Below are 24,668 nucleotides of genomic sequence, written 5' to 3' on the forward strand. Positions count from 1 at the left end.
ATGTAATTCCTGCTCAAATTTTGTTGCAAATTCCACAGTAATTCCTACTTACATTATGCTACAGTTCTGCACAAATTCTACTACTTATTTTATTGCAAAATTTGCAGCAATTCTGCAGTATTTCTTACTTATTCTGATGTAATTTCTGCTCAAATTCTACAACAATTTCTGCACAATTTCTACTACTTATTTTATTGCAAATTTTGCAGCACTTTTGCAATAATTCTTACTTATTCTGATGTAATTTCTGCTCAAATTCTGCAACAATTTTTGCACAATTTCTACTACTTATTTTATTGCAAATTTTGCAGCAATTCTGCAATAATTCTTACTTATTCTGATGTAATTTCTGCTCAAATTTTGCTGCAATTTCTGCACTAATTTCATTGCAATTCCTGCTCAAATTCTTTTACAAATTAACATGTAATTCCTTCTCAAATTCTACGGCAATTTTGCATAAAATTCTGCAGCATATATTTATTGCAAAATATGTAGCAATTCTGTAGCATTTCTTATATTTGATTGGCTGTTCATATTTTGGAACAGAGGAAGTCCATTGATTTCTATAAATACCCCTTATTTATTCCTACTGACCTTGATTTGGAAGCCTACATTGCTCATAGGGTTGATTAATTTGGAAGTCTCTCCTAAATCAACAATCTTGCAAGTAAGCTTTTCTTATCAATCAGGTGGTGTCATTCTACTTGATTGGGAGCTATTGGCCTTTAGGTCTCTATGTGTTTGATAGATTGCTAGAATGAAATTTTATGGAGGGTTAATAATATGAAAGAATAGCTAAAAGCAAATAGAGTAGAAATTTATTAAAATTTTATTTTAGAACAATATCTACTTAAATTCTGCTGCAAATCCTATACTAATTACATTGAAATTCTGGCTCAAATTTTGCCACAAATTAATATGTAATTCCTGCTCAAATTTTGCTACAAATTTCACAGTAATTCTTGCTTAAATTCTACTGTAGTTCTGCACAAATTTTACTGCTTATTTTATTTCAAAATTTGTAGCAATTCTGCAGTAATTCTTACTTATTCTGATGTAATTTCTGCTCAAATTCTGCACAAATTCTACTACTTATTTTATTGCAAAATTTGTAGCAATTCTGCAGTAATTATTACTTATTCTGATGTAATTTCTACTCAAATTCTGCAGCAATTTCTGCACAAATTCTACTAGTTATTTTATTGCAAAATTTGCAACAATTCTGCAGTAGTTCTTACTTATTCTTATGTAATTTCTGCTCAAATTCTGCTGCAATTTTTGCACTAATTTCATTGCAATTCCTGCTCAAATTCTGCTACAAATTAACATGTAATTCCTTCTCAAATTCTATGGCAATTTTGCATAAAATTCTGCAGCATATATTTATTGCAAAATATGTAGCAATTCTGTAGCATTTCTTATATTTGATTGGCTGTTCATATTTTGGAAGAAAGTAAGTCCATTGATTTCTATAAATACCCCTTGTTTATTCCTACTGACCTTGATTTGGAAGCCTACATTGCTCATAGGGTTGATTAATTTGGAAGTCTCTCCTAAGTCAACAATCTTGCAAGTAAGCTTTTCTTGTCAATCAGGTGGTGTCATTCTATTTTATTGGGAGCTATTGGCCTTTGGTCTCTATGTGTTTGATAGATTGCTAGAATGAAATTTTATGGAGGGGTTAATAATATGAAAGAATAGCTAAAAGCAAATGGAGCAGAAATTTGTTAAATTTTTATGCTAGAACAATATCTTAGATACCCATCTGCAGAATTCAACCCTCTGCTAATTGAAAAAGGCATCATAGGTACATGGTTGTGGTCTTTAATGAAAAGTATATTTACATGTTTATTCATTTGATAGAGATTAGTACTATATTGCCATGTGATATTGTCTTTTTTTTTTTAACTTACATTAATTATACTAAATGTTTATTTGAATGTGGAGAATCAATTATTTCCAAGATTAGAGGCACAAATTAGAGGGTGTAGAATTTAGGTGATGGATGTTTAAGAGATTAACAAGTTTGAAATTTTATACAAAAAAAAATATATATATTGTTATAGAAGTTTAGCATAAGTTGGTGCTTAGAGATGAGAGTGAAGTGCTCTGAAAGATGAAACTATCCCATGCTAAAAAGGTAGTTAACTGCAGAATTTGGTAATTAAATTCCACACCCCTAACAAATTAACATATTAACCCTTTATGACATAACTAATTAATCTTTATAGGTAAAAATCCATAATTCTTGCTCATACTGATGTAATTTCTGCTCAAATTCTGCTGCAAATCCTGTACTAATTATATTGTAATTCTTGCTCAAATTCTGCTGCAAATTAATATGTAATTCCTGCTCAAATTGTGCTATAAATTCCACAGCTATTCCTGCTCAAATTCTGCTGCAGTTTTGCACAAATTCTGCTGCTTATTTTATAGCAAAATCTGCAGCAATTCTTGCTCATTCTAATGCAATTTCTGCTCAAATTATGCCGTAATTCTTGCACTAATTTCATTGCAATTCCTGTAGTAATTTTGCTATAAATTAATATGTAATTCTTGCTCAAATTCTGCTATAAATTTCGCAGCAATTCCTGCTCAAGCTATGCTATAGTTCTGCACAAATCCTGCTGCATATTTAATTGCAAATCTGCAGTAATTTTGCAGCCAGTTATGGAGATAGTATCCTCCCTCAGTAATCTGCATATTTAATTGCAAATCTGCACAACTGATAGTTTCACAAATGTTATTTTGCTTGGCTAGAAATAGCATCCTCCCTCAGGTTCTCTGAGATGTTTGAGTCCATTAAATCAAGTGCATTCTCTTTGCTTGTCATTTTGCTGCAAATCCAGTACACTATGTCCTTATTCTCTCCAAATTCTGGTTCTACTGGCCTTTTTCCTGTGACCAACTCCATTAGGACTACTCCAAAACTGTACACATCACTCTTCTCATTTAGCTTGCATGTGTACGCATATTCTGCATTCCATAGTGCAGAAAATATTCAAAATATGCAGCAAGTTCCCAAAAATTATCTATAGGAAAACATGATAATTTTGATTATGTACAGTAAATTACACCAATTTGGACTGCAGAATGTGACTGGCTAGGCAAGCATTACCGAACAAGCCTTTAATCATAAAATTTTCAAATAAGTTTGAAAAATCAACCATATTAGAATTAATTTTAATATTATAAGATATTAAATTTAAATTTAATAAAGTTTAATGCTAATAATTTAAAATAAAAAAGGGTAATGTTAATTAACAAAAATGAAGAGAAGAAGAAACGAAAAATAGAGGATGAAGGAAAATGAAAAATTGAGGGAGATTGAGAGTACAGCTGATTGATTTAGGAACAAAAAAGAGTGGCTTTTATCTTACCAAGTGTCTCCCTTTCATTGATCAATGCACAATTATTCCATAAGTCCTTCTGTATTTAGAAAATTCACTTTTATAGTTCTTTGTCTTTCAAATTCCTCCATTCTGACCCTACTTTTAAATTTCCACTTCACATAATATTTTGGCACCATCCTTTTTGTGATCAATGTTATTTAATTTTTTTTAATATTTATTTATTTAATAATGTAACCTAAATTTTAAATTAAATTTTTTTCTTATCAAATATGTTTGCTTATTTTTATAAGTTATATTTCTAACTATCAATTTATTAGATAATGGCTCCTAGTAAAGGATGGATGGATCTTATTAGTGATTGTCTTAATGATGTATATTCACATGGGGTTGAGGAATTTTTAGACTATGCTTTTAAGAAGACTGGGAGGCGTGAGAAAATACATTGTCCATGTGTCAAGTGTAGTAACACGTATTCCGCCACACGAGAAGTGGTAGGGACACATCTCAAGGTGTATGGAATAGTACGTAATTATACTTTTTGGTATCACCATGGAGAAAGGGTAGGTGAATCTGAATCTAATTTAGAAAGTGTTCAACAAAGTGAAGATGAGCCTAGCAATGAGATGCATGACATTTTAAGGGATTTGTATATAGAGTTTTGTGGTCAAGATACAAATGATATGGATACGGATATCTTCGCTTGTGAATTCATAAAGAGGAACCGAATGAGGAAGTGAATAAATTCTATAGGTTACTAAGAGATTTTGAGCAACCATTATACCAAGGTTCTAAAAGCTCAAAGTTATCTTGCTTAGTCAAATTGCTCCATATCAAGAGCCTTGGTCGATGGAGTAATGAGTCATTTACTATGTTGTTGCAATTATTGAAAGATGAATTATTACCTCAAGGATCTAATTTGCCACAATCGTATTATGATGCAAAGAAAGTAATTCAAGATCTTAGTCTCTCATACAAAAAAATTGATGCATGTGTAAATAATTGCATGTTATATTGGAAAGAAGATGAGAGGCTAGATTTTTGTAAGATTTGCGGCTATTCTAGACGGAAGACTGATAAATATAATGGGGAAGACAAGGTTAAAACCAATGGGAAGAGAATACCAAAAAAAATTCTGCGTTACTTTCCACTAAAGCCAAGACTTCAAAGACTGTTTATGTCCATAAAGATAGCGTCCTTGATGAGATGGCATAAAGATAAGAGGGTAGATGATGGAGTGATGAGACACCCTGCTGATTCAATGGCATGGATTTCCTTTGACAAACTACATCCAAATTTTGCCTCAGACTCTCGCAATGTGAGACAAGGCCTTGCTAGTGATGGATTTCAACCTTTTGCCAATTCAAAAATGCCATATAGTGTTTGGCCACTTTTACTCATTCAATACAATTTGCCACCTTGGATGTGCATGAAACAATCAAATTTTATTTTATCAATGCTTATTCCAGGTCCTGAGGGTCCCAGAGATGCAATTGATATCTATCTTCAACCTTTAGTAGAAGAACTAAGAGAGTTATGGGAAACTGGCATTGATACATTTGATGCATATGCACAACAGAATTTCAAGTTTCATGCAGTTTTACTATGGACGATCAATGATTTCCCTACATATGCGAACTTATCAAGTTAGAGTACTAAGGGAAAGTTGGCTTGTCCTTATTGTAATAAGGACACCTGTTGGATGAGGTTGGCTGCCACACCCTACCGTTCTGTAAGGCATAACATGATCTCGTAGTATACCTAATGAATTACCAACTTCGTCTACTGATAACCCATTAAATACACTACAAGGGATTTTAAAACTTTTCTTACTTCTTTATATAGTGGTGAGCACTATTTACAGGTGTTAAAAAACTTTTTGAACTGAAGTGAAATAGCTAACACATTTGGACTATTAATAATTTCTGTAAAAATTTTGGCAGAGTGCCATCTGTATTTTGGACAAAACAATTCTTCAAAAACCTGTAAAAGGCACATCAATATTTTTCTCAATCTTAAACTCCAACATAATTCAACATAATATGTTTTTCAACTCAAATCCACAATAATTTTTCAAAGACTAAGATAAAAGAAATACAGTACAAATTTTTCAAGCCAAAATACTCATAATTTACTTTACAACTTCAATGTACAATTTTAATTTACAACAGCTCAAAACCAAGAACAATATATACATACAGTGAACATACATTACAGTACAAAATACAAAATATGGTATACTCAATATACCCGATGATCTCTCAATGTAGTACTAGCAGCCTAGTCTGCTGCCCTGTCAGTCTGTCTACCTGCGACAGCAATGAAAAGCTATCGCTGAGTAAAATTTACTCAGTGGTGCACATTAACCATTTGAAATGCGATATATAAATCTTTTATTGACAATTCACAAATCAAATGATTCACAATTCCATTTCACAATTTACAAAATTCACCTAACACAAATTTGATCAAGTAATTGAATAATACCGTTTTGCAAATCAATAACACAATTCGATCAAATAACTGAATAATACCGTTTTGCAAATCAATAACACAATTCGATCAAATAACTGAATAATACAATTTTGCCAATCGATAACACAATTTAGGCCATGACACAATTTTTCCACCCATGCCGTGTTGTACACCACGACAAGACACACTCGCCCCAATAATCGAAATCAATGAGGGAGGAAGCTAGCTGAATAATGAGCACTCATCCACACTCACCTCAGACTGGGAAGTCAAAGAGGGAGGAACATAATCACACTCACCCCAGACTGATAAGTCAAAGAGGGAGGAATATATCACACTCACCCCATAAATGGAGGAAGAACATAGTAACAGTGTCATGCCAAGTGTGAATCAAAACAATTTCAAATCACAATATTTCATACAAACCATAAACCACATTTTATCTCAAAATTTTCATTTGCAAAGTTGGCAATACAATAAGTTCCAAATAATATTCCCAAAACCAAAGCAATAAAAAATTATTCATAACTCATTTCTCTAAACATTTTTGCTAGTAAAAGCATTGAATATAAACGTATTGTGCACGGACACAATTTAAAATAATATTATACAAATAATCATAATTTATTTCAATTAAAAAATTCAGAAGAAATAGCTATTGTGCACAAACATAATTTAAAACAATAATGTACAATAGTCATAATTCATTTCAATTGAAAAATTTAAAAGAAATAGCCATTGTGCACAAACACAATTTAAAATAATAACATAGAAATAATCATAATTTATTTCAATTGAAAAATTCAAAAGAAATACTTATTATGCAAAAACACAATTTAAAACAATAACATATAAATAATCGTAATTTATTTGAATTGAAAAATTCAAAAGAAATACTTATTGTGCACAAACACAATTTAAAATAATACAAATAATCATAATTTATTCCAATTGAAAAATTCAAAAGAATTAATTATTGTGCACAAACCTCTGATATATGCCACTTGGCTCTAACTCAGTGTTTCCTTCCCTTTCCCTGAGTCGTTGCTAACTGAGAAACACAATTTGAAGTGTTTCAGTACTCATTTAAACTGTCTCTAAGAATAATGCTTAATAATTAATTCATTGAGTTCTATTATTTCCTTAGTCAACCTAAGATGTCGACCCTCGGTGCATTCTAGGTAATTTAGGTTTTAATGTTACTAACATGTCACATTCGATAGTCTTTTAGGGTTGGCGCATGTTACCAAGTTCATTTCCATGTATCTTGCATTTTGCTGGATTCTGGGATACTAGATTGACCTAGCCGGACGACCTAGTTTCCTCGGTTTTCGGTTTTCGTTCAAAACTACAAACTTGTAGATCTATGTCTTATTGCACGCGGGGAAAAATTTCAGGTCATTCTGAGTTATGTAGACCAAGTTATGGTCATTTACTATTGCTGGTCAAATTGAACCAAAATTGGTCACTTTAGGTCACTTTAGGTCATTTTAGGTTCGGCCAGTTTTTGGACCCAAACTTGTGCAAGCTGTTTGACTTACTTATGGTCATTTCTAGACTTTGGTGTCTTCATAAGACTTGTAGATATGGGTCTTAACTATTCATGGTTAAAATTTCAGGTCAATTGGACCTGTTTTGAGTGAGTTATGGCCTAAATATTAACTTCTGCCCAAATGGTCAATTTTCAGGCCTCATTTGCACTTAATCCGGATTTGGTCATTTTTCAAGCTACCTTGCAAGCAGAATTTTGGCAAGCTTCCTTCATGAAAGTTGGCACATTTTGTGCCTAGTTTCACCTCCAATTGGTCTCATACCAATTGGAGCCACACACTTAAAGTTATAGGCCTAAAACACAAACTGCCTTATTGCAATTCTTGCATACATATCAAACATCACATTTAACACTCACCAAACTTAACATTCAAACTAATTCTGGTTGTACCATGACCTAAACATAATTCACAACACATTATGGGTCATTTTGGTAGCTTACAATTACATTCAATGTGCACCAACAAGTGCAGAATTTGCCCAACTAAATTTACAACAATTTAACTCCATAACCAAGCTCATTCACATGTCCAACCTTCACACCACAATACATACATTCAAACTGCCATAACAACCAACACATTTTAACATCATTATTCCATAAACCAAGCATGAATTCCAGCATTCTTCAAGGGTTAGCAAACTGCCACAATGGTACACTTACATTCCATTACTTTCCAAGCTTTAAATTTCATTTTACATTTACATATGCTAAGTATACATCACCTAAACAATTTCCTACACAATATACATTTAATCAATCATTTAATTCACCATTTACAAGCACAAATAACCTGCCTTCAAGGTATTTACATGGCTTCCAAAATTACACATTCCCATTCAACATCAAACCTCAAAAATTTCTTCATAATTCAAACACCCATAACATGCTTACAAACTTTAACAAAGCAATATTCAAAAACTCAAACTTACCTATGGATGAGACTTCTTAAATCTTCACCAAAACTTCTTTTTCTTGCTTCTTACATGCTGCCCATGATGTGTAGAACAAGTTTAATGAAGAACAATTGGAGAAATTATGGCTTGATCATTAGGAGTGGAGCTTGCATGCAAGGTGTGGCCATGGTGCACAATGGAGAGAAAATTCAATTCGGCAAAGTGAGGATTTGAGAGGAAGAAGAAGACATTAGTGGAGTAATCTGCCCACTTAGTGAATTTTTAATTCCCATAGTGCTCCACTCATGCTAGGATAATCATTTAATAAGTTTTAAGTGATAATTACTCCATTTACACTCCATTTTTGTTATTTACATTAGGTACCACTAAATTAATTTTTTCATTATATTTTCCAAGTGTAATATTATTTATTTTTAATGGACATTTAGGTCAAAAGACAACTCGGGGTGTCAAATGACCACAATGCCCCTGTTCGGATTGCATTCTCGATTTTTCGGTAACACCGGGTTTTGTCCGTTTTTCGATTTCTCACTTTTTTTTGTAATAATTATTTAATTTTTCTTTAATATTTCTTATGATATTTATACTTCAATAGGTGTCTCTTTAAGTCTTAAAAATATTTTCTAGGGTTCCCCGCGATCCAGGGCTAGTCAACGGTCCACGCCGTGACTTCCCGGTGCGGTCACCCATCGCTAGGGTTCTCGACTCGCTTAACTTAGTTGTATTTCTTTACTATTATTTTTCCTTTATTTTTCTTGTATTTTCTTTTCTTGTATTTCGTTATTTAATGTTTCCTCACTCATATCGAAGTATAGTTCTAGGCATTCTAGCTGTCCGGACAACACTAGTCACCGGAACAGTAGAACGCACTACCGAACTTAGGGGTGTTACAATTCTCCCCCCTTAAAATAAATTTCGTCCACGAAATTTTCCCAATAGCCATCTTACAATAGTCATACGTTCATTTTCTCCTTTCTATATGATCGTATAATCTTCTTTCTCTCGAATTTGTATAAGACTTTTAACAATCTAATACAACATTTAATTTGTTTGTATAACACCAATCTTCTCTTACTATTGTCCTGTCTAATATTTCGATTCATGTCCCTTCTTGAATGACCCTTAAGGACATGCTAGAATCATTTATCTAGTCATTGGTCCTCTGACCATTCTAGTCCATAGTCTTCCTCACATTCGTAACACTTCTTTATTATATCTGAACCAACTGTTCAAATTTTTACTTCCATAACTCTTTTTATCTGTCAATATTCTATAACTTACTTCCTTTTGTACTGAACTGTAACCTTTCGATATTCTAACTTTTGAGTTTTAGATCCCTAAGTAGGATTTTCAAACTTATTTCTAATAATTAAATTCTGTCCTGGCATAACTATACCAAAACAGATGTCGTTGGTAACTATTCTTCTCTAGGTATACTATCGGGTAGTACGTAGCTCTACACAATAATCTCAAGTCAGTACTGTAATCTGCAGTTTACAGTATAAACATCAAGAACATTGCATAGTTACTACGATACATCCCAATAGATCAAACTTTCCTATCTTTTATCCTTTTCGAATTCACCGATACCGTAAACTTATTCTGATTACAATATCCATTAACAATTACTAACAGTGACATTCTTGCCCTCATCTAGAGCAATTCCATTACTGCATCTTACTTTTACGTCTTCTTGCCTTACATTAAGTAGGCTCGCCAATTAGCTTTATAATTTATGGTGTGTTAGAAAACACTTTTCCCCAATAAACTCTTTCAAAACTAATTTTACTTATTATCACAATCCTTATTTTAAAGGGCTAATTACTAATGCATCAAAATTTATTCCCCTGTAAAGGAATAACAATAGAACATATAGTTCTAACACTAACATAAAAGTATGCAGACCCCAGGTCAAACAATACATATATATATATATATATATCTTAGTTACTATTTGAGAAAGTACCAACAATAATATCAAAAGTCTAAGTCTCTTCTCTCTGCCGTATAGTGTATACTCCAGCTGGAGCATCACCCTGTTCTGGCTTATTCACAGCACTCTGACTTCTAGGTGTACTACCCCTACCTCTACCTTTGCCTCTACTAACTGGTGGTGAACTCTTTGGGGTAGAAACTTGGGTTGATCCCTTTGGTGTAGTAAATGATCCAGAACGACCTGGATTTACACAATCCCTAGCAAAATGGCCAGTCTCTCCACAGTTAAAACATGCTCCTACGGCTCTATAACATACCCCACTATGTGGTTTACCACAAGTTTCACAAAGTCGATCTGACAGCGAATTCCTGGGTTTCTGTTGAGTTTGCTAATTGGATCGAGGTGGTTTCTGTCCAGAAGATCTATCTCTACCGGACTTCTTACTATCTCTGTTGTATCCCCCAAAGTTTTTCCTCTTTCCAGTAAGACCACTAGAACTCTGTTCTACTGACTTTCCCTCTTTTTCTGTCTTCTCTGATTTCTTTTTCTCAAAAGCTGCTTCAGATTCAATTCTTTCTAATTCTAGTGCTTGAGAAATAAGTTCAGAGAAGTTGTTATGTTTGAATCCGACCACTTGTAATTTGATACTAGGCTTCAAGCCGGTTTCAAACCTCTTACATCTCTCCCTACTGGTAGAAAGTAGACTTACTGCATAATGGCCCAGGCGGAAAAATTCCCTTTCATATTTAGCCACCGATCTACTCCCCTGTTTCAGACTTAGGAACTCTTGCAATTTCTGATCTACATAAGCATTAGGGACATATTTTTGTCTGAATTCCCTGAGAAAGTCACTCCAGGTTAGCACTACAGGTTCTACCAAACTGTGGGGAATGGTTTTCCACCAGTCATAAGCATCCCCCTGTAGCAAAGATACTGAGTATTCAAATCTGAGCTCCTCTGTGCAGTGCAGTTTCTTGAATACTCTATCCATCCTTTCTAACCAATGTTCTGCCTCTAGAGGATCTACTGTCCCCTTGAACTCTGTAGCCCCATATTTCATCAATTTGTCATATTGTCTAGCAGAAGACTGTGGTTGTACCACTGGTGTCTGTATTAGGGCTTGAGTAGGCACATTACCAGCCATTTGTTGGAACATTGCAGTCATCTGCGGAGAGAACTGAGCAGGGAACTGCGGCACTGCGGGGGCTGGTGCTGCTGAACCACTGACATTATGTAGGGCTGGGGCATCCCCTTGCACCTCAGCCTCTATAGATTGATCGACTGAACGATCACCCTCTTCCATAGTCAATGCGAGGATCTTAGACCTCCTAAACAAATAACACAAGGAGATTTCCTCCAGTTAATGCATATTTATAATGTAATGTATTGTATGTATCAAACAATGATATTGAGCAGTTGTACTATGAAGAAAGAATATTGAAGTAACATGTGAAAACAAAATTTAAAAAAAACTAGCTCTGATACCAATAAAACATGTCACACCCTACCCCTCTGTAAGGCATAACATGATCTCGTAGTATACCTAATGAATTACCAACTTCGTCTACTGATAACCCATTAAATACACTACAAGGGATTTTAAAACTTTTCTTACTTCTTTATATAGTGGTGAGCACTATTTAAAGGTGTTAAAAAACTTTTTGAACTGAAGTGAAACAGCTAACACATTTTGACTATTAATAATTTCTGTAAAAATTTTGGCAGAGTGCCATCTGTATTTTGGACAAAACAATTCTTCAAAAACCTGTAAAAAGCACTTCAATATTTTTCTCAATCTCAAACTTCAAAATAATTCAACACAATATGTTTTTCAACTCAAATCCACAATAATTTTCAAAGACTGAGAAAAAAGAAATATAGTATAAATTTTTCCAGCCAAAATACTCATAATTTACTTTACAACTTCAATATACAATTTTAATTTACAACTGCTCAAAACCAAGAACAATATATACATACAGTGAACATACATTACAGTACAAAATACAAAATATGGTATACTCAATATACCCGATGATCTCTCAATGTAGTACTAGCAGCCTAGTCTGCTGTCCTGTCAGTCTGTCTACCTGCGATAGCAATGAAAAGCTATCGCTGAGTAAAATTTACTCAGTGGTGCACAATAACCATTTGAAATGTGATATATAAATCTTTTATTGATAATTCACAAATGAAATGATTCACAATTCCATTTCACAATTTACAAAATTCACCTAACACAAATTTGATCAAGTAATTGAATAATACCGTTTTGCAAATCAATAACACAATTCGATCAAATAACTGAATAATACCGTTTTGTAAATCAATAACACAATTCGATCAAATAACTGAATAATACAATTTTGCCAATCGATAACACAATTTAGGCCATGACACAATTTTTCCACACATGTCGTGTTGTACACCACGACAAGACACACTCGCCCCAATAATCGAAATCAATGAGGGAGGAAGCTAGCTGAATAATGAGCACTCATCCACACTCACCTCGGCAGAAAGTCAAAGAGGGAGGAACATAATCACACTCACCCCAGACTGATAAGTCAAAGAGGGAGGAATATATCACACTCACCCCATAAATGGAGGAGGAACATAGAAACAGTATCATGCCAAGTGTGAATCAAAACAATTTCAAATCACAATATTTCATACAAACCATAAACCACATTTTATCTCAAAATTTCCATTTGCAAAGTTGGCAATACAATAAGTTCCAAATAATATTCCCAAAACCAAAGCAATAAAAAATTATTCATAACTCATTTCTCTAAACAATTTTACTAGTAAAAGCAGTGAATATAAACGTATTGTGCACGGACACAATTTAAAATAATATTATACAAATAATCATAATTTATTTCAATTGAAAAATTCAGAAGAAATAGCTATTGTGCACAAACATAATTTAAAACAATAATGTACAATAGTCATAATTCATTTCAATTGAAAAATTCAAAAGAAATAGCCATTGTGCACAAACACAATTTAAAATAATAACATAGAAATAATCATAATTTATTTCAATTGAAAAATTCAAAAGAAATACTTATTATGCACAAACACAATTTAAAACAATAACATATAAATAATCGTAATTTATTTCAATTGAAAAATTCAAAAGAAATACTTATTGTGCACAAACACAATTTAAAACAATACAAATAATCATAATTTATTCCAATTGAAAAATTCAAAAGAATTAATTATTGTGCACAAACCTCTGATATATGCCTCTTGGTTCTGACTCAGTGTTTCCTTCCCTTTCCCTTAGTCGTTGCTAACTGAGAAACACAATTTGAAGTGTTTCAGTACTCATTTAAACTGTCTCTAACGATAATGCTTAATAATTAATTCATTGAGTTCTATTATTTCCTTAGTCAACCTAAGATGTCGACCCTCGGTGCATTCTAGGTAATTTAGGTTTTAATGTTACTAACATGTCACATTCGATAGTCTTTTAGGGTTAGTACATGTTACCAAGTTCATTTCCATGTATCTTGAATTTTACTGGATTATGGGATACTAGTTTGACCTAGCTGGATGACGTAGTTCCCTCGGTTTTTGGGTTTTGGTCAAAACTACAAACTTGTAGATCTATGTCTTATTGCATGCGGGGCAAAATTTCAGGTCATTCTGAGTTATGTAGACCAAGTTATAGTCATTTTACTATTGCTGGTCAAATTGCACCAAAATTGGTCACTTTAGGTCACTTTAGGTCATTTTAGGTTCGGCCAGTTTTTGGACCCGAACTTGCGCAAGCTGTTTGACTTACGTATGGTCATTTCTGGGCTTTCATGTCTTCATAAGACTTGTAGATATTGGTCTTAACTATCCATGGTTAAAATTTCAGGTCAATTGGACCTGTTTTGAGTGAGTTATGGCCTAAACACTAACTGCTGCCCAAATGGTCAATTTTCAGGGCTCATTTGCACTTAATCCGGATTTGGTCATTTTTCAAGCTACCTTGCAAGCAGAATTTTGGCAAGCTTCCTTCATGAAAGTTGACACATTTTGTGCCTAGTTTCACTTCCAATTGGTCTCATACCAATTGGAGTCACACAATTAAAGTTATAGGCCTAAAACACAAACTGCCTTATTACAATTCTTGCATACATATCAAACATCACTTTTAACACTCACCAAACTTAACATTCAAACTAATTCTGGTTGTACCATGACCTAAACATAATTCACAACACATTATAGGTTATTTTGGCAGCTTACAATTACATTCAATGTGCACCAACAAGTGCAGAATTTGCCCAACTAAATTTATAACAATTTAACTCCATAACCAAGCTCATTCACATGTCCAACCTTCACACCACTATACATACATTCAAACTGCCATAACAACCAACACATTTTAACATCATTATTCCATAAACCAAGCATGAATTTCAACATTCTTCAAGGGTTAGCAAACTGCCACAATGGTATACTTACATTCCATTACTTTCCAAGCTTTAAATTTCATTTTACATTTACATATGGTAAGTATACATCACCTAAACAATTTCCTACACAATATACATTTAATCAATCATTTAATTCACCATTTACAAGCACAAATAACCTGCCTTCAAGGTATTTCCATGGCTGCCAAAATTACACATTCCCATTTAACATCAAACCTCAAAAATTTCTTCATAATTCAAACACCCATAACATGCTTACAAACTTTAACAAAGCAATATTCAAAAACTCAAACTTACCTATGGATGAGACTTCTTAAATCTTCACCAAAACTTCTTGTTCTTGCTTCCTACATGCTGCCCATGATGTGTAAAACAAGTTTATTGAAGAACAATTGGAGAAATTGTGGCTTGATCATTAGGAGTGGAGCTTGCATGCAAGGTGTGGCCATGGTGCACAATGGAGAGAAAATTCAATTTGGCAAAGTGAGGATTTGAGAGGAAGAAGAAGACATTAGTGGAGTAATCTGCCCACTTAGTGAATTTTTAATTCCCATAGTGCTCCACTCATGCTAGGATAATCATTTAATAAGTTTTAAGTGATATTTACTCCATTTACACTCCATTTTTGTTATTTACATTAGGTACCACTAAATTAATTTTTTCATTATATTTTCCAAGTGTAATATTATTTATTTTTAATGGACATTTAGGTCAAAAGACAACTCGGGGTGTCAAATGACCACAATGCCCCTGTTCGGGTTGCATTCCTGATTTTTCAGTAACACCGGGCTTTGTCCGTTTTTCGATTTCTCACTTTTCTTTGTACTAATTATTTAATTTTTATTTAATATTTTTTATGATATTTATACTTCAATAGGTGTCTCTTTAAGTCTTAAAAATATTTTCCAGGGTTCCCCACGGTCTAGGGCTAGTCAACGGTCCACGCCGTGACTTCTCGGTGCAGTCACCCATCGCTAGGGTTCTCGGCTTACTTAACTTAGTTGTATTTCTTTACTATTATTTTTCCTTAATTTTTCTTGTATTTTCTTTTCTTGTATTTCATTATTTAATGTTTCCTCACTCATATTGAAGTGTAGTTCTAGGCATTCTAGCTGTCCGGACAACATTGGTCACCGGAACAGTAGAACGCACTACCGAACTTAGGGGTGTTACATTGGCCAATGGAGGCAAGCAATGTTATATGCGTCATCGACGATATCTTCCTCTTAATCACAAATGGAGAAATGATAACGAATCTTTTGATGGCACAAGGAAGCGAGGGTTACCACCCAAGCCACTTTCAGGAGATGATATACTTGATCAAGTGAAAAATCTTGAAGGGGTCATATTAACTAAGGCTCCTCATATGAATAAAGCAATCTCACATGATGGTAGGGGGGACAATTGGAATAAAAAGAGTATATTCTTTAACCTTCCATATTGGAGGACCTTATTGCTATGTCACAACTTAGATGTCATGCACATTGAAAAGAATATATGCGATAATATACTAGGGACAATCATGAACATAAAGGGAAAAACTAAAGATGGCATCAAAACTCTCCTTGACTTGCAAGCATTAAATATAAGGCTAGAGTTACACCCAGTACAGCAGGGGAATAAAGTTGTGATACCTCCAACATTCTACAGTTTATCTACTACTGAAAAATACAGGCTTTGCCAATTCTTGAAGCAGTTAAAAGTTCCAGATGGATTTTCATCCAATATTTCTCTTTGTGTAAACATGAAAGAGAGTAAAATCTCAGGATTAAAGAGTCATGATTGTCACATTCTTCTATTACATATACTTCCTCTTGCAATACGTGGTTTACTTCCTAAAGTAGTATATGAACCACTTGTTGAGCTGTCATTGTTCTTCACTCATTTAGGAGAAAAGTCATTAAAGGTAGATGTATTGGAGCAATTAGAAAAGCAAATTCCTATAACTCTTTGCAAGCTAGAAAGGATCTTTCCACCTTCATTCTTTGACATTATGGTGCATTTGACTATGCATTTGGCTAATGAAGCTAAAATTGGTGGACCAGTATAATATCATTGGATGTACCCAATAGAACAAGCATTATATTCATTTAAGTCATGTATTCGTAATAGAGCTTGTGTAGAGGGTTCAATTGCAGAGGCATACATTGCAAATGAGTGCATGACTCTTTGCTCAAGGTACTTGCATGGCATTGAGACAAAGTTCAATCGAATGGAGCGCAACTATGATGGTGGCAGTAATAAAAATAAAGGAGGCTTATCAATTTTCTCCAAAGTAGGACGAGGATTAGGTGCTAGTAAAACTCGTGATCTTGATACACAGGAGTGGGAGAAAGTTCATAGTTATGTATTAAAGAATTGTGATGAAGTCCAGCCATACATCGAGTATGATATTTTTTTTTTGTTTATTCATATTGTATTTACTCTTTTTTTTTAATTTATCACAATCGCCTATAATCCTCTTCTTTTTTTTTTTTTTTTTTTTTTTTTGCCCCTTAGAGAGTATTTACAATTGCCAACAACCAATTTAGTAGGTATGTCAGAAGGTCAATGGAATAAAAATTTTGTTAGATGGTTTAAGACGAAAGTAAGTACGCTTTAAGTTTTGTATGTATTTTGAGTAATTAATTATTTCAATTGTTTGTAACCATTAGGAATTGATTTTTCACTTTTTCAAACAATTTTTTTTATAGGTTGCATGGTTGCATAAAAATGACTCAAGTCCAATGATGGGAGCCCTACTCTCATTATCACGCGGTCCTGCTCGATATGTGACATCTTTTTATGGTTACATTGTCAATGGGTATAGGTTTCATACTGAATATCATGACCAAGGTTTGAGGACACAAAATAGTGGAGTTGTTGTAATTGGAGATATTGGTGATGAAGTTAACAACATAGATTACTACGGTGTCTTAATTGAGATTATTCAATTGCAATATCTTTGAGGAAGATGTGTGGTGTTATTTCATTATAATTGGCAGGATGTTTATGATCGAGTGAGGGGGGTTAAGATTGATGAATATGGGGGGGTTAGTGTTAATTGTAAATGAACTTTGAAAACAAATGAACCTTTCATTTTAGCTAACCAAGCATCACAAGTCTTTTATGTTCCAGACAATATTCACAAAGGCTGGCATTGTGTGATAAAGGCACATTCTCGAGATTCTTATGACATCCCATTAGAAGAAGACATTGACCCCATTGATTTGAATCAATTAGGTGAAGCATATCAAGCTGATGAATCTATCAATCTTGAATCTGGAGAAACAATTACAGTTGATGCAAATGACCAAATTAGTTGGAAGATGATGGATATAGAGCCACAAATAATTGATATATCTTCAACACAGAAGAAAAGAAAACATGGATCATGAAGTTTATTTAATTATTATTGTTTGAATGCTAGTGTATAATGTTTCTTTTCAAAATAAACTCTATAATATATACATAATTTACTTTGGATGTTTATGTGTAATTAAGTTATTCAATGTAGTTTACATTTCATTTTGTCTTTTTCCCATATTTTATTTATGTTGTTTCCCATATTTATTTATGTCATGATATATTTTGTTGGTTTGAAAAAAAATTCACATATATTTGATGTACTAATATTCCAGGTAAATGACGCTAGAAATGGGGTCACAAAAAAAGAAAGGACCTAGGACAAATATAGTGAAGAGTTCATTTATACCACCGGGTGCATTAAAAAGGGCAAGGGGACATGGACATCAATCAAGATCATTTTTACCTCTGACATCCACAAAAAGTCAAACTGCATCAATTGCACATTGTTCGTTAGAGCCACATAATGAGATCTCTCTTTTTCAAGATGTTGATCATAGGGAAGAAGATGGTGGAGTACAAGAACAAATACCTGAACAAGTGCATGAAGGTTCAACTCCTATTTTTCTATTTCATTTAGGGTTATGAATTTAGTTTACATTAATAATTTACTTTTTAGTCTTAATATTGATAGATTTTGACACTGCAGAATGTAATACAATAAGGCAACATCAAAGTAATAATAATCCAGGTCAGGAAGAAACACAAGAAGGTTCAAATAATTATTGTCATATGTATTATTAATCATTTATATTTATTATTGATGCATTATTTCTATATCATTAATGAAGTTCTAAGGACTTTTTTATTTTGGTATTTCCACTATACAAAAGAAGAGAAAAACAAGAGGAATGAACAAGGGTAAAAAGATTGCAGCACTTAAGGATGGAGAGAAACTGGATGTGGTTTTTTATAATAATCGAGCTGTTGGAGAAAATCATGCAGAATGGTCAAGACATTTGGGAAAAATGGTGCGTGACCCAAACATTTGTCCAATAAAAGTGCACTCATGGAAGCAAATTGGAGAAGATGCAAAAGATCATATGTGGGATTCAGTCAAGGTAACTTTACTTTTAATAAAACATTGGATTAATTTAATTTGCATATATTCATTCATTCTTTTTTTTTTTATATAGGAGAAATTTAAAAATGTTGACATTGAGCTATATCGAGAAAAGACTTTAGAGCATATGAATCATTTATGGAATAATTGGAGAGGGGATTTGAAACGCCATAATATAAAGCCTTGTGGTTCTTTTCCAGAGATATTGAAAAATGTTCCTCAAGGGATGCATCAAGAAGATTAGGAGTGGTTAGTTAAGAACCATTTTTGCACCAAAAAATTTTAAGGTATGACATTTTATTTTACCAATATTAGAAATTATGTAAATTAAATATAAGTATTTTTATCTTTATTTTTGTTATTTTTTAGAAGGGTTAACATAATGTTTTTAAATACTTTTTTTAATGTAGGAAAGAAGTGTTCGAAACTCTGAAAATAGGAAAAATTTAACTATGCTTCATCGCACTGGTAGCAAACCTTAAATATAAATTATCTATGATTTGGTAATGTTAGTGAAATTTTTTCATGCTTTTGCATTTTAGAGATTAAATATATTATTCTATTGTGTAATAATTTAGTATTTCGTAAAGGGAGGCAAGGATGGCAATCCACCAGATATTGGAACTATATTCTTTGAAACTCATAAGAAAGGTGCAAATTTGGTTGACTCTAATGTTCAAGAGAAATATGTATGTTATATTATGTTTATTGCAAATCTATTTCTTTTCATAAATTGTTTTATTTGTGTCATTGATTAATCATAATTATTATAGGATCAAATACGTGATGTCATCCAATCCAGCCCTTCTTTGTCTCATATGGAGGTTGTAGAACAATGTTTTGAAACACGACATCGTGATCAAGTTATTGGTTATGGGGGTGGAATAAAGGCAAAAGAAGTTAAGAAATCTCATTCTAATGTTGGCTTTCAAGAGGAGAATCGATTGCTTAAGGATCGTTTGTCTGAAGTAGAAACTAGGATGAAATACCTGGAGGACTTATTATTGAGCCAATACTCTAATGCTCCATCTAGAACTCCTCTATCTACAAATCAATCTACATGATTGTGATAAGGTAAATTATCTTCTTTTTCATCTACTATATTCTTTATATTGTTTTTAATATAGGTCATATTTTAAGTTGTACATTTACAAATGGAAATATAATATTCACTATTATATATTTATTGAAGATAAATGTATATAATTTAATTAAAGAGCATATAAATCGGATTGAAAGTTGATGAATATTTTTGAATTTATGTTTTATGCAAGTTGGGAATTTGAATTATTTGTTTGAAATTATGAAAATATTCAAAATACAAACGCAACTTTGCCGAATTTTTTATTTGATATATTATACTTAAACTGTTTAGAAATAAAATATTAACAAATTTTAAGTTAAATGTGAAACTCATTTCAAGCTATTAGTGGATTTCATAGTTGTTGCAATCTAATTATATTTTTATATTTTGGTGCAGATGTGATTATGCAAATAGTGAAAGCATTGAAGTAATTTTTTTGGGTGAAGGTGTTCAAAAGTAACTTAGAAGATATTGTTGAATTTTATTTCAGCCTTCACATATTTATAGTTTTTTTATTAACATAAACAAATTAAGTGTAAATAATTAATATTAAATCGAAATTTGATACGGTTGTTATGATATTTTTCATATTGATGTATGAATGTTATTTTACTTATGAAGCATATTATTTATTATTATTAATTGCTTATTAAATTTTTTAGTGTTTTAAAAGTTAACAAAATTAAATCATCATCATTAATGATAATTTTTGTATTCATATTGATTGTTAATCACCTGTTTCATGTTTTCACAACTATTTTTATGATTGTTAATCATTTTTAATGACCATTTTGCATCGTTGTTATCAATTTTTAATGTTCATCCTCAATTTTTTTTCAACGACTAATTTTTACTATCGTTAGTAATTTTTAACGATCATCATTTGCTCTCATTAATGCTTTTTAACTAGATTTTTTTTAATTGTTAATAACCATTAACGAGCATTATTTGCTGTTGTTAATATTTTTTAACGACTAATTTTTTCATTGTTAATAGTTTTTAGAGGCCGTTACATTGTAAAATAACGATATTTTAATTTAAATTTGATGACCATTTTCTCCGTCGTTAATAACATTAACGACGACTAAAATAGTTGTTAATACTATAATTTTAACAATTGCTTATTGTGTCCTCGTTATTAGTATCAACGACGAGTTATATAAAGTCCTCGTTAAACTTTTTAACGACGGAGCCTATAACGACGACTTAACGACCAACTTTTGTGGTTGTTAATTATTATTAATGACCACTTTTTAACTTTTAACGATGATTTTTCCTCTCGTTAAATATTAATTTTCTTGTAATGCTATTTGTTCTAACACTGTTCTGCCTCCAATGGATCCACAGTGCTATTAAACTTGGTAGCCTCAAATTTCATTAATTTTTCATATTGTCGAGATGGGGCCTGTGGTTGTGCTACAGGTGCTTACATCTGAACTTGGGGTGGCCCATTTCCCTTCATTTATTGAATAAATACGGTCATCTACTGTGCAAACTGAGCAGGAAACTGCGGTACTGGAGTAGGAGCTGAAGTGGCTGATCCACTCACATTTTTGAAGTGCTGGGGCTTCTCCTTAGACCTCAGCCTTGACAGATTGCTCTACAGAATGATATCCCTCTTCCATTCAGTTTTTAAAAATTTCCTACTTCCTGAGATCAAACACAAGGAGGTTGACCTCCATTAGAGTATATATATGATGTAAATATGTCATATGTATCAATTAAAGACACTTGAGCAGTTGTACTTATCAAAGAAATATTCACATACATAGTTAAAATTCATTGCAAAACTATGCTCTGATACCACTAAAACATGTCACACCTTACCCCTCTGTAAGGCATAACATGATCCCGTAGAATACCTAATGAACTACCGAACTTCACCTACCGATAACTCATTAAGTACACTACAAGGGATTTTAAAACCATTTTCTTACATTTTGGAAGTGGTGAGCATTTTAGTATGAATTAAAAACATTTAATTGAAGTTTCAAAACTAGTAAAAATTTTTGTCTATTTTTATTTGTGTGCGATTTTTGAAAAAATTTCGACAGAGTACCGTTTGTATTTTGAGAAAACAGTTTTTCAAAAACCTGTAAAAACACTTCTAATAATTGTTTCCATAACTCCCAACCATCAAAATGACTCAGTTCAACGTAATTCAAATCAATTCCACAATTCAATCAAAGTTTGTCATCTCACAATATTTCATAATTTCATTCACATTGCATTTAAAATTTAATTTATATATAGAGGTCTTAATTTACAAAAGGAAAATCCAAAATAATATTACTACAATTTACTGTACAACTACTCAACTTTACATTAATACATATGACATTGCAATATTTACATCAAAATAACTACAAGGGGATAAATAAATACCTGTACTAAAAAGGTCAATGTAGTCCTCTATCTCAATAGCAGCTCACTCTGCTACTTTCTCCTTGTCCTTATCTGCGATAGCAAAATAAGCTATCACTGAGTATAAAAATACTCAGTGGTGCACAATAAAAATTCAAAATGCAGTACATAAAACATTCATTGATAAATCACAATTTAAATATTTCGCAAATTATCAAAACTCATTATAGCACAATTTTGGTCAAATAATTTAATAAACACAATGTTGCCAATTCATACACAACTTAAGCCATGACACAAAATTTCAAATCAATGCCGCGTTGTATACCACGACAATCCAATCTATAACCCCACTAATCGAAATCAATGAGGGAGGTGGCTAGCTAGCTAATGAGTACTCATCCGATCTACAACCTCAACTAGTAAGCCAGAGAGGGAGGAAAATAAACGATCTCAACCCCATAAATAGAGGAGGAATAATGTGGTACTGTCATGCTAAGTGTGAACATAAAATTAATTCAAAACAAAGTACTCAAATAATTTAGGAAAGATCCCAAACAATTTCTAAAGTCATTTTTGCAGTTACAAAATGGCAACACAATTTATAAATAATACAGCGTTTCCATAAAGCATAACAAGTCAAATTTTCACTTAGAAAATAATTACATAATTTATTGTGCACAAACCTAACATGAGTCGTCTCTAAGCCTTGACTCAGTCCCTTAGATTTTCTGGGTCTTTTTCAGCTGAAACACACAATTGGTAGTGTTTCAGTGTCTTGCCTCACAATAAATCTAATAATTAAATTCATATATGCTCAATTATCACCCCAATATGCTTAAACTTATGTTCTTAGAAATTTTCATGTCGGGGTTACTATTTATGGCACTATTCAAGTCAATTTGTTGACTTTCTAATGCTTGATAGGTATGGGAAATCCAATTATACCCACATACCATATTTTGATTACCAATTTTGTTGGTTTTAGTTGTTCCTTCAAATTTTAGGTCTCCTAAGTACAGATTTCAATTTTCTAGATTTGATGTCCTGTATTGTGCTATTCCATTGGTCATGTTGCTGTGGAAATTTGGCTAAGTTTTCTTCATAGAAGTTGTTCCTTATTGTCTTAAGTTTATTTCTCTTTTTGAGTCACTCCATTTGGAGTTTTGTAGCCTAAGTTATAGCCATTTGAATATGGCTGGTTGGATTTGGTTTTACCCAGAATTCTGGGCAAATTCTGTATAATGGCAGTTTTTGGGGGTTAACTGCAGGTGAGTTTTTGGATAGCTTATGGTTAAATTTTGGGTTTATTTTCTTCATAAAAGTTGTAGGGTAATGTCTTAGCTTTCTATCGGTAAAATTTCAGGTCATTTGGACCTTCCTAGACCAAGTTATGGTCATTTATGTAACTACTATTCATTTAGTCATTTTTGTACATGTTTGTTTGCCAATTCCGGATTTGGCCTAATTGTTCACTAAGTTATGGTAACTTTATAGGCATGATTCCTAAATGAAAAATGTGCTATTTTGTGTTTAGTTTCATTCCTAATTGGCCTCACACCAATTAGGTTGGTAAATTTTTAGTTTTGGTCCCTGAAAGGGACCTAGGTCATGCTTCCTGCAGATTGACCCTTTCCAATCCGAATTTAAACTTGTTTCCAACAATTCATACACACCACAAATGGTCACAATTGACCATTTCTCATCTCAAATAAGGTCAATAACATCATTTGGCCAATTCTTAAATTTTTCTTCAATTTTTCAAATGCTCAAAACCCTAGCTACACACAAAGCTCAATTTAATACAATTTAAAGTGTATATTCATGTTCTGCACACATAATTCACCTCAAATAGCCATTCAAAATCATCAAACTCATTCATAACAAACCCTAACCCTAGCTGGACGAATTTTACATTTGGTCCTCCAATAAATATTTTCTTTTGATTTTAAGTTAAACTCTAAGTTACTTGAGCTAAACACACAAATAAGAAACCAAAATTTCAAAGTAAATTGCTTACCTCCATTTGAACTTCACTCAACCAATTTCTTCTCTTTTTCCTTCTTTCTTTCTTGCTCAAGCTTCTTCTCAAGGTTCAATAACAACTTTTCTTTAAGAGAAGTAAGGGATTTAGGGTTGA

General features: G+C 32.6%; 1 protein-coding gene across 1 annotated transcript; it reads left to right on the forward strand.

Annotated features, from left to right (window-relative positions):
- Positions 1 to 3,673: 3,673 nt before the first annotated feature.
- Positions 3,674 to 5,001, forward strand: LOC110657121 (uncharacterized). The gene is made up of 2 exons (XM_058137060.1): positions 3,674 to 4,055; positions 4,244 to 5,001. The coding sequence occupies exons 1-2, from the start codon at positions 3,674 to 3,676 to the stop codon at positions 4,999 to 5,001; spliced, it is 1,140 nt and encodes a 379-aa protein (XP_057993043.1).
- The last annotated feature ends 19,667 nt before the right edge of the window (positions 5,002 to 24,668 follow it).

The sequence above is a fragment of the Hevea brasiliensis genome, chromosome 15, assembly GCF_030052815.1.
Source record: "Hevea brasiliensis isolate MT/VB/25A 57/8 chromosome 15, ASM3005281v1, whole genome shotgun sequence".
NCBI classification, from domain to species: Eukaryota; Viridiplantae; Streptophyta; class Magnoliopsida; order Malpighiales; family Euphorbiaceae; genus Hevea; species Hevea brasiliensis.

Excerpts from the sequence above, each read along its gene's own strand:
- LOC110657121 (XM_058137060.1), top strand. The coding sequence starts at position 3,674 with ATGGCTCCTAGTAAAGGATGGATGGATCTTATTAGTGATTGTCTTAAT. Across the intron at positions 4,056-4,243 it reads GGATACGGATATCTTCGCTT|ATGAATTATTACCTCAAGGA; the intron begins GTGAATTCATAA and ends AATTATTGAAAG.